At 40.0% G+C, this 14,420-nt stretch overlaps 1 protein-coding gene across 2 annotated transcripts in view; it reads left to right on the forward strand.

The window, feature by feature from the left end:
* Positions 1–13,954, forward strand: part of LOC134284327 (uncharacterized) — a 161,736-nt gene extending 147,782 nt beyond the window's left edge. For both annotated transcript variants that reach the window (XM_062843165.1, XM_062843166.1), the window contains exon 3: positions 10,775–13,954. In XM_062843165.1, coding sequence (XP_062699149.1) covers positions 10,775–10,822 — 48 coding nt within the window. In that variant the 3' untranslated portion in view covers positions 10,823–13,954. The remainder of the gene's footprint in view (positions 1–10,774) is intronic.
* Positions 13,955–14,420: the final 466 nt, after the last annotated feature.

Here is a 14,420-nt window from a genome sequence, read left to right on the forward strand (position 1 = left end):
ATTCTCCAAGAATTCCTCCTGGAATTCTCCAAGAATTCTTCCTGGAATTCTCCAAGAATTCCTCCTGGAATTCTCCAAGAATTCCTCCTGGAATTCTCCAAGAATTCCTCCTGGAATTCTCCAAGAATTCCTCCTGGAATTCTCCAAGAATTCCTCCTGGAATTCTCCAAGAATTCCTCCTGGAATTCTCCAAGAATTCCTCCTGGAATTCTCCAAGAATTCCTCCTGCAATTCTCCAAGAATTCCTCCTGGAATTCTCCAAGAATTCCTCCTGGAATTCTCCAAGAATTCCTCCTAGAATTCTCCAAGAATTCCTCCTGGAATTCTCCAAGAACTCATCCTGGAATTCTCCAAGAATTCCTTCTGGAATTCTCCAAGAATTCCTCCTGGAATTCTCCAAGAATTCCTCCTGGAATTCTCCAAGAATTTCTCCTGGAATTCTCCAAGAATTCCTCCTGGAATTCTCCAAGAATTCCTCCTGGAATTCTCCAAGAATTCCTCCTGGAATTCTCCAAGAATTCCTCCTGGAATTCTCCAAGAATTCCTCCTGGAATTCTCCAAGAATTCCTTCTGGAATTCTCCAAGAATTCCTCCTGGAATTCTACAGGAATTCCTCCTGGAATTCTACAAGAATTCCTCCTGGAATTCTACAAGAATTCTTCCTGGAATTCTACAAGAATTCCTCCTGGAATTCTACAAGAATTCCTCCTGGAATTCTCCAAGAATTCCTCCTGGAATTCTACAAGAATTCCTCCTGGAATTCTACAAGAATTCCTCCTGGAAATCTACAAGAATTCCTCCTGGAAGTCTACAAGAATTCCTCCTGGAATTCTACAAGAATTCCTCCTGGAATTCTACAAGAATTCCTCCTGGAATTCTACAAGAATTCCTCCTGGAATTCTACAAGAATTCCTCCTGGAATTCTACAAGAATTCCTCCTGGAATTCTACAAGAATTCCTCCTGGAATTCTACAAGAATTCCTCCTGGAATTCTACAAGAATTCCTCCTGGAATTCTACAAGAATTCCTCCTGGAATTCTACAAGAATTCCTCCTGGAATTCTACAAGAATTCCTCCTGGAATTCTACAAGAATTCCTCCTGGAATTCTACAAGAATTCCTCCGGGAATTCTACAAGAATTCCTCCGGGAATTCTACAAGAATTCCTCCGGGAATTCTACAAGAATTCCTCCGGGAATTCTACAAGAATTCCTCCGGGAATTCTACAAGAATTCCTCCTGGAATTCTACAAGAATTCCTCCTGGAATTCTACAAGAATTCCTTCTGGAATTCTACAAGAATTCCTCCTGGAATTCTACCAGAATTCCTCCTGGAATTCTACCAGAATTCCTCCTGGAATTCTACCAGAATTCCTCCTGGAATTCTACCAGAATTCCTCCTGGAATTCTACAAGAATTCCTCCTGGAATTCTACAAGAATTCCTCCTGGAATTCTACAAGAATTCCTCCTGGAATTCTACAAGAATTCCTCCTGGAATTCTACAAGAATTCCTCCTGGAATTCTACAAGAATTCCTCCTGGAATTCTACAAGAATTCCTCCTGGAATTCTACAAGAATTCCTCCTGGAATTCTACAAGAATTCCTCCTGGAATTCTACAAGAATTCCTCCTGGAATTCTACAAGAATTCCTCCTGGAATTCTACAAGAATTCCTCCTGGAATTCTACAAGAATTCCTCCTGGAATTCTACAAGAATTCCTCCAGGAATTCTCCAATAATTTCTTCTGGAATTCTCCAAGAATACCTCCTGGAATTCTCCAAGAATACCTCCTGGAATTCTCCAAGAATTCCTCTTGGAATTCTGCAAGAATTCTCCTTGGAATTTTGCAAGAATTCCTCCTGGAATTCTCCAAGTATTCCTCCTGGAATTCGTCAAGAATTCCTCCTGGAATTGGTCAAGAATTCCTCCTGGAATTCTCCAAGAATTCCTCCTGGAATTCTCCAAGAATTCCTCCTGGAATTCTCCAAGAATTCCTCCTGGAATTCTCCAAGAATTCCTCCTGGAATTCTCCAAGAATTCCTCCTGGAATTCTTCAAGAATTCCTCCTGGAATTCTCCAAGAATTCCTCCTGGAATTCCCCAAGAATTCCTCCTGGAATTCCCCAAGAATTCCTCCTGGAATTCTCCAAGAATTCCTCCTGGAATTCTCCAAGAATTCCTCCTGGAATTCTCCAAGAATTCCTCTTGGAATTCTCCAAGAATTCCTCTTGGAATTCTCCAAGAATTCCTCCTGGAATTCTCCAAGAATTCCTCCTGGAATTCTCCAAGAATTCCTCCTGGAATTCTCCAAGAATTCCTCCTGGAATTCTCCAAGAATTCCTCCTGGAATTCTCCAAGAATTCCTCCTGGAATTCTCCAAGAATTCCTCCTGGAGTTCTCCAAGAATTCCTCCTGGAATTCTCCAAGAATTCCTCCTGGAATTCTCCAAGAATTCCTCCTGGAATTCTCCAAGAATTCCTCCTGGAATTCTCCAAGAATTCCTCCTGGAATTCTCCAAGAATTCCTCCTGGAATTCTCCAAGAATTCCTCCTAGAATTCTCCAAGAATTCTTCCTGGAATTCTCCAAGAATTCCTCCTGGAATTCTCCAAGAATTCCTCCTGGAATTCTCCAAGAATTCCTCCTGGAATTCTCCAAGAATTCCTCTTGGAATTCTCCAAGAATTCCTCTTGGAATTCTCCAAGAATTCCTCTTGGAATTCTCCAAGAATTCCTCTTGGAATTCTCCAAGAATTCCTCTTGGAATTCTCCAAGAATTCCTCCTGGAATTCTCCAAGAATTCCTCCTGGAATTCTCCAAGAATTCCTCCTGGAATTCTCCAAGAATTCCTCCTGGAATTCTCCAAGAATTCCTCCTGGAATTCTCCAAGAATTCCCCCTGGAATTCTCCAAGAATTCCTCCTGGAATTCTCCAAGAAATCCTCCAGGAATTCTCCAAGAATTCCTTCTAGAAGTCTCCAAGAATTCCTTCAAGAATTCCATCTGGAATTCTCCAAGAGTTCCTTCTGGAATTCTGCATGAGTTCCTTTTGGAATTCTGCAAGATCTCCTTCTGTAATGAAGTGTCTTCGTGCATGCCACAGGTTATTCGAATGCAAAATGGCCATTTGCTGAGGCAGCTCTCAATAAATAACCAAGGAAGTGCTCATAGAACATTGCTTAGATGCCCAGTTGGGACTTTACGCCAAAAAGAAGAAAAAGAAAATAAGAGAGAACTTTTGCTAATTTTAAAGAGTTTGAAGGGTTTTCAAGGGTGAGGTTTCAGCGAGGATTTATTGGTTTTCAGGGGGTTTCATATGGGTTTAAGAAGCTTCAAGCAATTTCGAAGGGGCTGAATTCGGGAGTTCGTGAGTATCAGAGGGCCCAGTGTCTTTTAGGAACTTTTAGAAGGATTTAATGGAGTTTAAAAAAGTTTCTGTGAAACTTAAATAATTTGAAGGGTTTCACAAAGGTTTTAGGGGAGGCCGAGGGTGCTTCAGGGGATTTTCTAAGAGATTTCAAAAAGTTTCACTGCATTTCAGGGGTTTTAGAAGAGCTTCAGGAAGTTTTCTGGAGGGTTTCATGAGAGTTTTGGGGTTGATGATTTCATTGACTTTCACGGGGCGTTTAAACGGTTATAGAAGTTTTGAGGTAATTTCAGGGAGTTCAGCTCTTATCTCACCAGGGAGTTCAGTTCTCCCAATCTCACATTAAGTCCTCCGAATTCTCTGTATTTAATTAAAATTCCATTCAAGTAATGTAATGGCAACGTACAAGTAGCTATATTTTTTGATTACACTTACTCTCTCAAATAGATTACATTTAAATGTATTCCAGCCCTATTGAGTTAAGCTCCACAAATCGAGAATTCCACGAATTGATTTAAGTTACTGAATCAACAGTCTAAACTTACAAGAGTAGGCATTTCTCCGAAACAGCGTCCATTCCTAACCTAGTTCCTTTCCACTTGTGAGTACACTAGTGTGTGGTAACTGTCAAGTTTACTCAAGTGATGCAAAAGTTTCCCAGTTCTGGACGAACATTTGAAAAGGGCCTATCTGCTTTTTGTAAACAAACATGTTTCTGTCTTTGCAGGGCCCATCTGCATCCACCCACGCACGTCAACACTCTTAACAGATAGCTTGAAGAACACTCTTTCTGATAAGGGTGTTGATGTGCGGGGGTGGATGCAGATGGGCCCTACAGAGACAAAAACATGTTTGTTTACACAAAGCAGATAGGCCCTTTTCAAATGTTCGTCTAGAGTTGATGATTTGCTCTCCAAATCGGTCTGAACAACCCACGTCAACCTCCCCCTCCCCGCCCGCTGTGATTGTTTGTAGCTTTCTACATCAGAACTTTCATAATGGATTACTGTGCCGACAAGAGTCCATGACAAGGTCGGCGGAAAGAAGGGACACAACCGACAGTCAACAATTCGAAACGTGACAGGATGCCACGGAAAATAGTTGCTCTCCTCCGATATAACGTGACACATCTTGGTCTACGTCGGGGGCACTGACTGACTGGGAGGAGGCTTTCTGAGTTTGGCACACTTTTACGAGTGCCTACAGCACAAACACACACACACACATACACATTTGCACACGTACACATAGTTCAAGTTGTTCTCTTGGTGGATGGCGGGTGGGGGTCTCCATCGGAATGTGACTTGAGTGGGAAAACATGAAGATTTGGACAAATTCTGAGGCTGGAAGCGATGTGCATGACGACGTGCGTCAATAAAATGAAGTGTGAAGTTGTTTGGAGTTTTGACGTGATTTGAAAAGTTACTAGTTTCAGGAGTTCAGTTGGATCCATGCTGCCTACATACGACGAGCATTCAAGTTGAGAGCCATTTCAAATTTGTAAGTCCTTCTTTGCGAATCCATGCGTGGTCATTAAATCATCTTCACAACTCGAGCAAGTTTGCTACAAGCTTATCTCATCATTGACCTTCATAATGGAAACTTCATCACGTCACGTAGTTGCTTAAGGAGCTTATGAAACTCACCACCGCATAAGGCAAGACATTACACCAAAAACCCAATCTAATTATGCCTGCCGGAGCAAACTGCTCAATTAATTCCGGGCCCAGTTTCTCAGAATCTGGGAGTTTCATCTTCACACCGTTCGTGGTTGGGTGGTTGCGTTAGTTGGTCCGGATTACAATATTACACCTACCGTACTGCAGCAGCAGCAGTCCTTCTGCCTCCACCGTTGTCGTACCACTGGACAAGACTCTCCAAATATTTAATATCGTCACTGACTGTGTTCATACCGCCTTCGGCATAATCATCATCATCACAGGTCTGACCTTTGCATCGCTCACCACCACCGACGAGGTTGACCGCAACAGCCAGCCAGCGCAATGTGTAAACGTGCCCATGCAGCACTTCGTGACCTGGCCTTAATTTGCCCGATGACGCGCGGTTCACGAACGAATTCCCGGAGCCGGAGCGGTGCAGATCATTGTCAACGATGGGGGAACAACAGAAATGCTGGGAAATGGAGGGTCCTTTTGCTCTTTTCACCCAAATTGACTTGATTACACGGTTTATGTCATTTTTTTTTTTCAAGATAAATGACGCAACTGAGGTACGTAGCTCGTGACTAAGTTGATTAATCTGGAAGAAAAACAAGACTTGGTTCGCAACTAAATTCAGAAAAATCTCCGAGAATTCTCCAAGAATATCTCCAAAAATTCATCCAAACTACCACTGGAAATTCTCCAAGAACTAACCACGAATTCTTTCGGAAATGGACAAAAAAATGATCACGAAATACAATAAGAATGCCCACAGAAATTCTTCAATAATTTCTTCGAAAATTCTTTAACAATTTCATCAAAATTTTTTTGATGTGTTTTTGAAAAACACTTTTTTTGTGAAATTTTTCTAGAATACCTTTGAAATTCTTTAAGAATTCCTTCGGTAACTTAACAAAAATTTGTACAAGGATTCTTCAAAATGTCGTCCTGGAATTCTCCAATAAATCTTCTGGGAATTTCCAAGAATTCCTGTGGAGTTTCTCAATGTCTTCAGAAATTCCTAAAAAAAATTCTGAAGAAAATTTTCAAAATATTTCTTCTGAAATTTTCCAGGAATTCCTTCGAAAATTTTCTCCGGAAATTCTGGAAGAATTCGTTCAAAAATTCTTCCGGGATTCCTTCAGAAATTCTCTTGAAATTCCTCCCTGAATTCTCCAAAAAATCTCCAAAAGTCCTCAGGAAATGCTCCGAAAATCCTCGAGGGTACTGCAAGACCTCCTCCGAATTCCTTTTGGAATTCCCCAAAGAATTCCTTCTGGCATTCTCCAAGAATTCCTTCTGGAATTCTCCAAGTATTCCTTCTGGAATTCTACAAGAATTCCTTCTGGAATTCTTCAAGAATTCCTTCTGGAATTCTCCAAGAATTCCTTCTTAAATTCTCCAAGAATTCCTTCTGGAATTCTCCAAGAATTCCTTCTGGAATTCTCCAAGAATTCCTTCTGGAACTCTTCAAGAATTCCTTCTGGAACTCTCCAAGAATTCCTTCTGGAACTCTCCAAGAATTCCTTCTGGAACTCTCCAAGAATTCCTTCTGGAATTATCCAAGAATTCCTTCTGGAATTATCCATGAATTCCTTCTGGAATTATCCAAGAATTCCTTCTGGAATTCTCCACGAATTCCTTCTGGAACTCTCCAAGAATTCCTTCTGGAACTCTCCAAGAATTCCTTCTGGAACTCTCCAAGAATTCCTTCTGGAACTCTCCAAGAATTCCTTCTGGAACTCTCCAAGAATTCCTTCTGGAACTCTCCAAGAATTCCTTCTGGAACTCTCCAAGAATTCCTTCTGGAACTCTCCAAGAATTCCTTCTGGAACTCTCCAAGAATTCCTTCTGGAACTCTCCAAGAATTCCTTCTGGAACTCTCCAAGAATTCCTTCTGGAACTCTCCAAGAATTCCTTCTGGAACTCTCCAAGAATTCCTTCTGGAATTCTCCAAGGATTCCTTCTGGAATTCTCCAGGAATTCCTTCTGGAATTCTCCAAGAATTCCTTCTGGAATTCTCCAAGAATTCCTTCTGGAATTCTCCAAGAATTCATTCTGGAATTATCCAAGAATTCCTTCTGGAATTCTCCAAGAATTCCTTCTGGAATTCTCCAAAAATTTCTTCTGGAACTCTCCAAGAATTCCTTCTAGAATTCTCCGAGAATTCCTTCTGGAATTCTCCACGAACTCTTCTTGGATTTCCCCAAGAATTCCTCCTGGAATTCTCCAAAAATTCCTCCGGGAAGTCTAAAACAATTCCTCCGGGAATTCTACAACATTTCCTCCTGGAATTCTATAAAAATTCCTCCTGAAATTCTACAAGAGTGCCTCCAGGAATTCTACAAGAATTCATTCAGGAATTATACAAGAATTCATCCGGGAATTATACAAGAATTCCTCCAGGAATTCTCCAAGAATTCCTCCAGGAATTCTCCAAGAATTCCTCCATGAATTCTTCAAGAATTCCTCCAGGAATTCTCCAAGAATTGCTCTAAGAATTCTCCAAGAATTAATCCAGGAATTCTCCCGGAATTCCTCCAGGAATTCTCCCGGAATTCCTCCAGGAATTCTCCCGGAATTCCTCCAGGAATTCTCCCGGAATTCCTCCAGGAATTCTCCAAGAATGCCATAAGGAATTCTCCCAGAATTTCTCCAGCAATTCTACAAAAAATACTCAAGCGATTCTCCAAGAATTCCTCCACAAATTCTCCAAGAATTCCTCCACAAATTTTACAAGGATTCCTCCAGGAATTTTTTAAGAATTCCTCTGGGGATTCTCCAAGAATTCCTCCGGAGATTATCCAAGATTCCCACTGGGGATTCACCGAGAACCTTCAGGGATTCTTCGAAAATTCCTCCTGGGATTTTCCAAAATTTCCTCCAGGGATTTTCCAGGAATTCTCCCGGGGATTCTCCAGAAATCCTTAGGAGATTCTTCTAGAATTCTTCCAGGGATTCTTCAAGAATTTCTTTGGGAATTCTCCGAGAATTCCGCCGGGAATTTACCAAGAACTCCTCCGGGAATTTTCAAAGAAGCCCTCCGGGAATTCTTCAAGAATTATACCGGGAAATCTCCAAGGATCCCTTCGGGAATTGTCCAAGAATTCCTCCAGGATCTATTCAAGAATTCTTCCGGGAATTCTACAAAAAAATCCTCCACGAAATCTTCAAGAATTCCTCTAGGATTTCTACAAGAATTCCTCAAGAAAATCTCCAAAATTTACACCAAGAATTTTACAAGAGATTATCCCGAATTTCTCCATTAATTCCTCTAGGAATTCTCGAAGAATTCTTCCACGAATGCTCCAAGAATTCCTCCAGGTGTTCTCCAAGAATTTCTCTAGGAATTTTCCAAGAATTTCTCCACGAATCCTTCAAGATTTCCCTCAGGAATTCTTCAAGATTCCCCCCAGGAATTCTCCAAGAGTTGTACAAGAATTCCTCCAGCAATTCTTCTAGATATTTTTTTGGGAATTCTCCAAGACTTTTTTCGGGAATTCTTCAGGAATTCCTCCGGGTTCTCTCCAGGAATTCTTCTAAATATTCTTCATAAATCACTTTGAAAATTCCTCGGAACTTTTCCAAGAACTCCGCCGGAATTAAAGAATTGAATTATTTTGGAAATTTCCTTTTTAAATTCTTAAAAATTCCTTTGGAAATTTATCAAGAATTCTTTTGGAAATTCTTCAAGAAATCCTTCAGGAATTCTTTAATAATTCATTTTGAAATTCGTTCTTAATTTCTTCGGAAATTCTTGAAGAATTTCTCTGGAAATACAGTAGGAACTCCTCAGGAAAATCTTCATAAATTACTTCTGGAAATTCGTCAAGAATTCCTTCGGAAACTTTTCAAAAATACTTTTGAAAATTCTTTAGGAGGAACCTCTTCGGAAATTCTTCAAAAGTTCCTCTCGAAATTCTACAAGAATTCGGAAATTCCTTCTTCGAGAATTCTTCAAAAATTCTTTCTGATATTCTGTTAAGATTCCTTTGGAAATTCTTCAAAAAATCCTTTGGAAATTCCAGAATTCCTTCGGAAACTTTTCAAAACATTTTTTCTAAAATTATTCAAAGAATTTCTTCGGAAATTCTTCAAGGATTCCTACAGAAATTCTACAAGAATTTCTTCGGAAAAAAAATCAAGAATTCCTTTCCGAGGATTTATTCGGAAATTCATCAAGGAATCGGCAATCCTTCAGTAATTCCTTCGGAAATATTCTAAAAATTCCTTCCTGAAGAATTCTTTCGAAAATTTTACGAGAATGCTTTCTGAAGTATCTCGAGAATTATTCCGAAAATTCTTCGAAAATTTCTTCGGAAATTCTTCGAAAATTTCTTCGGAAATTCTTCGAAAATTTCTATGGTAATTTTCTTCAAGAATTCCTTAGAAAAATGTCTAAGAATTCCTTCGGAATTTCTTCAAGAATTTCCTTCGATAATTCTTTCAGAATTGCTATGTAAATTCTTCGAAAATTATTTCGGTAATTCTCCTCAAATAACTTCGAAAATTGTCCTACAATTTCTTTGAAAATTTTTCAAAAATTGCTTCGGAAATCTTTCAAGAATTTCTATCGGAAATTCTCCAACAATCCGAGAATTTTTCAATAATTTCTCCTGGAATAAATGAAGAATTCCTCCTGAAATTCTTCTACAACTCCTCCGGGAATTCTCTTAGAATTCTTTCTGGAATTTCCCAAGATTTTTTCTGGAATTCTCAAAGAATTCCTTCTGGAATTCTCCAAGAATTCCTTCTAGAATCTCTAAGATTTTCTGGAGAAATTCTCCAAGGATTCCTCTTGCAATGCTTCCAATATTCCTCCAGCAATTCTGCACGAATTCGTACGGAAATTCTCCAAGATTAGCTCCGGGAATTCTCCAAGAAGTTCTCTGGAAAATCTGAAAGAATTTCTCCGAGAATTCTACTAGAATTCCTCCAGGAATCCTCCAAGAATTCCTAAGGGGATTCTCCAAGAATTCCCCCAGGAATACTCCAAGAATTCCTCCAGGAATTCTCCCAAATTTTGTCCGGCAATTCTCTGAAATTTCCACGGGGACTTCCCCAAGAATTCCTCCAGGATTTTCACAAGTTTTTCTCCGGGAGTCCTCCAAAAATTCTCAAAGATTTCCTCCGGGAAATCTTTGAAAATTTCACCGGGAACCCTCCAAGAATTCCTCCTGGAACCCTTTTAGAATATTCCAAGGAATTCTCCAAAAAAAATTCTCAAGAATTTCTTTAAATATTTTTCAAGAATTCCTTAGGAAATGCTTCAGGATTACATTCAGAAATTTATCTAGACTTTCGTAAATTCTTCAGGAATCCTTAGGAAATTTCACAAGAATGTCCTCAGAAATTCTTCAAGAATTTTATCGGAAATTCTTCAAGAAACTCTTCTGATTTTTTTCTAGAATTCTTTCCGGAATTATTCTAAATTCTTTCGGAAATTCTTTCAAATGTGTATTCTCAAAAATTCTTTGCAAATATTTCTTTGGAAATTATACTAGAAATCTTCGAAAATTCTACAAGAATTTATTCGATTTTTGTTTTCAAGAATTTCTTCGGAAATTTCTCAAATATCGGAAATTATTTGAGAATTCGTTTGGGCATCAAGATCTTTTCATGGAGTTTTTAATTTTAATTCTTTACAATTCCAAGAATCCGTTACTTCGTTCCTGATTTCGATAAAATCACTAGAATCCATAGTTCGTATTTAGTCCTATCCTAATAATGTGTATTTTTCTCTTTATTGCAGGTAACTATCCATCTCACATCCAATAAAGCTTATCATTACAGTAAGTAGCTACCATTCGCACCGTAATCTCATTAGCCAAAATCCGCACCGAATTATCGCTATTAGCCCGGATAATGGTCCAGACTGAGACCGTTCACCGTTCGCAAAAAAAAAACTAACCACAAAACAAATCCTCTTATCTTCCAAATTCTGGAGGAGCAATATGCGTGTGTTTGTCCCACCTTTAAGGCATTTTCTTTTACAAGAAAAAAAGCAGCTTATTTCACCGGTCCCCAGTACAACCGAAGACATCAGTTTTTGTGCACAAGTGAGGGGCACAACTCGTGCCCGGTTGAAATCGAATCAAATTGGCGCCCAACGTGGCCGTCAAAGTAATCCAATAACACCTTTTCTCATTGTCCTCGTCGTCGTCGATGTCCTTCCGAATCCAATTATCCGACATTGTTTTTCACACTCTTCAAAGAAGGTAAATGGTTACTGCCGAAAGGTGGCGTTGTGGGTGGCGCCGCACACTTTAACTTTACACTTGACCTCCAAATCAACAAGACGTGGGGATGGCTGGGAGGAGAACTGTCGGTAACTAGGCTCGGTTAGTCAGTTTCGCTAATGAGCGTCTTACACGCTGGTAAACAGCCTTAAGCTGATTATGGTGGAACGGTTTCAAAAATATTACTGCAAACAGTCAGAGGTCGACGGGCGTAGGCTTTTCACTTTTCGACGGATGGTAGGTAGTAGTTGTTGATTCAACTTAGTTCAGCGCTCTTTTTCCAGAATAACTCTTGAATAAACCTCAAAATTCCTCTGTTTTCCTTCCCAGAATTCACCCAAAATAAAACCTGGGATTCTCCAGGAAAATGTTCAGGAAAAACTTCTGTGATTCTTCTAAAAATCCTCTAGAAATTATCCAAGAATTTCTTCAAAAATCTATAAATATCTTCAGGAACTCTTGAAAAAGGTTTGCATTAATTTTTCAAGTTTTCTTCCAACAACTGTCCACTAATGTATCCACGAATTCTTCCAGGAGCTCATCAAGAATTCCTTCAGGAATTCTCCAAAAAATCCTCCAGGAATTCTCCAAGAATTCCTCCAGGAATTCTCCAAGAATTCGTCCAGGAATTCTCCAAGAATTCTTCCAAGAATTATCCAAAAATTCCTCTGTGAATTATCCAAGAATTCCTCTGAGAATTCTCCAAGAGTTCCGCCAGGAATTCTCAAAGAATTCCTCCAGGAATTTTCAAAAAAAAAACCCAGAAATTCTCGATGATCCTCCAGGGAACTCCTCCAAGAATTCTACAAAAACTCCTGCAGGAATACTCCAAGAACTACTTCAGGAATTTTCCAAGAATTCCTCCTAGTATTCATCCAGAAATTCTCCAAGAATTCCTCCAGGAACTCTCCAAGAATTCCTTCAGGAATTCTCTGAGAATTCCTCCAGGAATTCTACAATAATTCCTTCTTCTTCTTTTTTTTCCCTCTTTCAAAATTTGAAGTTAAAATAAACAATAACAATAATAACAATAATTCCTCCAGGAATTCTACAAGAATTCCATCAGGAATTCTACAAGAATTCTTTCGGGAATTCTACAAGAATTCCTCCAAAAATATCTTCAAGAATTCCTCCAAGCTCCAAGAGCTCTACAAAAATACAATACCTCCTGAAATTCAAGAGGGTGATAGTAACTGTGTTTCAAACGAAATAACACAGTTTTTGCACCTTCGCTTTCATGTGTCACCTAGTTTTGTAATTGATATCACATGAATCTGCCATGACAAGACACATTCCAGGCAAATTTTCCCCCCATTTTCCCATGGAGTACGAACGTAATTAAATAAAATTTTACTGCACATGCAAAAAAAAATACAAAACCGCCTGCAGACAGGTATGCATGTCGAGCTCGTGGAAAACGGACCAAGGTAAGGGTGAGGGCGTCGTCGTGTATTAAATTACACTTCACACGAACGCTTCGCTCCAACATCGAGAGGGCAAAACTACCCTCGGTCGCCTCGGTTGCCTAAACGGTTGGTGGTTAGTTGGTTGGCTGACTACCGAGAGGCAGCAGGACCTACCTACTCATACCCTACCGCTACCAGTCAGTGTGGTATTAATAGATACAAGCAGAGTGACGAGAACCCCATTGCTTGCATCGTTTGGGCGTTGGTCCTGGGAAATTAGGGGGTGCCTCGTTGTTGTTGGACGGTGGATAACTGACGACTGGCACCATTTGCATACCGAAGCGCTTGGTTTTCTCGAGTCCTTTTCATCGCTGTCGTGTCGAACGGGGATGGAGTGGTGGTGGTGAGAGGTGACGACTCCACACGTCAAACTGCGTCGGAGGGTGTATGAATAGTTTGGGAAGAAGGTGGGAGGGTGTGGCTTGGAGGGGAAATACGAACCAAGCTTTCAGAGTGGCTAAAGTCTCCAACAAGAGTGGAAAACTTTTAAATTAACTTAGCAGCAAGTGAATTGGTACGCAAAATGTGCTAATGGGAGCAGACTTCATTATGGAAACAAAAAAATGAAAATTTGCACGACACTGTCTACGGTGGGAGGGACAGATGCGACGGGATAATTGGAGTTGAGTTGTAAAATCTGCATTAGCAGAGAACTGATAGTATGCTAAATTTGAATAGGGGTTGCAAATTTAAATTCATTGTATTCGTATAAGCTTGTTTTGAAGATGCTAGATTTAATATGTGCGATAGAGAATGAATCAGCATGCAATACAGAAACAACTACTCCCTCACGAGACATTCCTCTTCAATCAGTAAACCCAGAATGGCTAGCGATGTTTCAGCTTTGTGGCGATTATTACTGATGTTTACCAAAGAATTCCTGAAGAAACTCTTGTAGAATTCCTTGAGTTTTCAAAGAATTCCGTAAGATCTGTTACACAATTCCAAAAGGAATAGTTGTAGGATAACTGGAGGAATTATTCCAGAATTCCTGGAGGAATTATTGTAGGATTCCTGGAGAAATTCTTGCAGAATTTGTGGTGGAATTCTCCTAGAATTCCTGGTGGAATTATTGTAGAATTCCTCCCGGAATTATTGTAGAATTCCTCCCGGAATTATTGTAGAATTCCTCCCGGAATTCTTGTAGAATTCCTCCCGGAATTATTGTAGAATTCCTCCCGGAATTATTGTAGAATTCCTCCCGGAATTCTTGTAGAATTCCTCCCGGAATTATTGTAGAATTCCTCCCGGAATTATTGTAGAATTCCTCCCGGAATTCTTGGAGAATTCCTCCCGGAATTCTTGAAGAATTCCTCCCGGAATTCTTGTAGAATTCCTCCCGGAATTCTTGTAGAATTCCTACCGGAATTCTTGTAGAATTCCTCCCGAAATTCTTGGAGAATTCCTCCCGGAATTCTTGGAGAATTCCTCCCGGAATTCTTGGAGAATTCCTCCCGGAATTCTTGGAGAATTCCTCCCGGAATTCTTGGAGAATTCCTCCCGGAATTCTTGGAGAATTCCTCCCGGAATTCTTAGAGAATTCCTCCCGGAATTCTTGGAGAATTCCTCCCGGAATTCTTGGAGAATTCCTCCCGGAATTCTTGGAGAATTCCTCCCGGAATTCTTGGAGAATTCCTCCCGGAATTCTTGGAGAATTCCTCCCGGAATTCTTGGAGAATTCCTCCCGGAATTC

The sequence above is a fragment of the Aedes albopictus genome, chromosome 3 (genome assembly GCF_035046485.1).
Source record: "Aedes albopictus strain Foshan chromosome 3, AalbF5, whole genome shotgun sequence".
Lineage (NCBI taxonomy): Eukaryota > Metazoa > Arthropoda > Insecta > Diptera > Culicidae > Aedes > Aedes albopictus.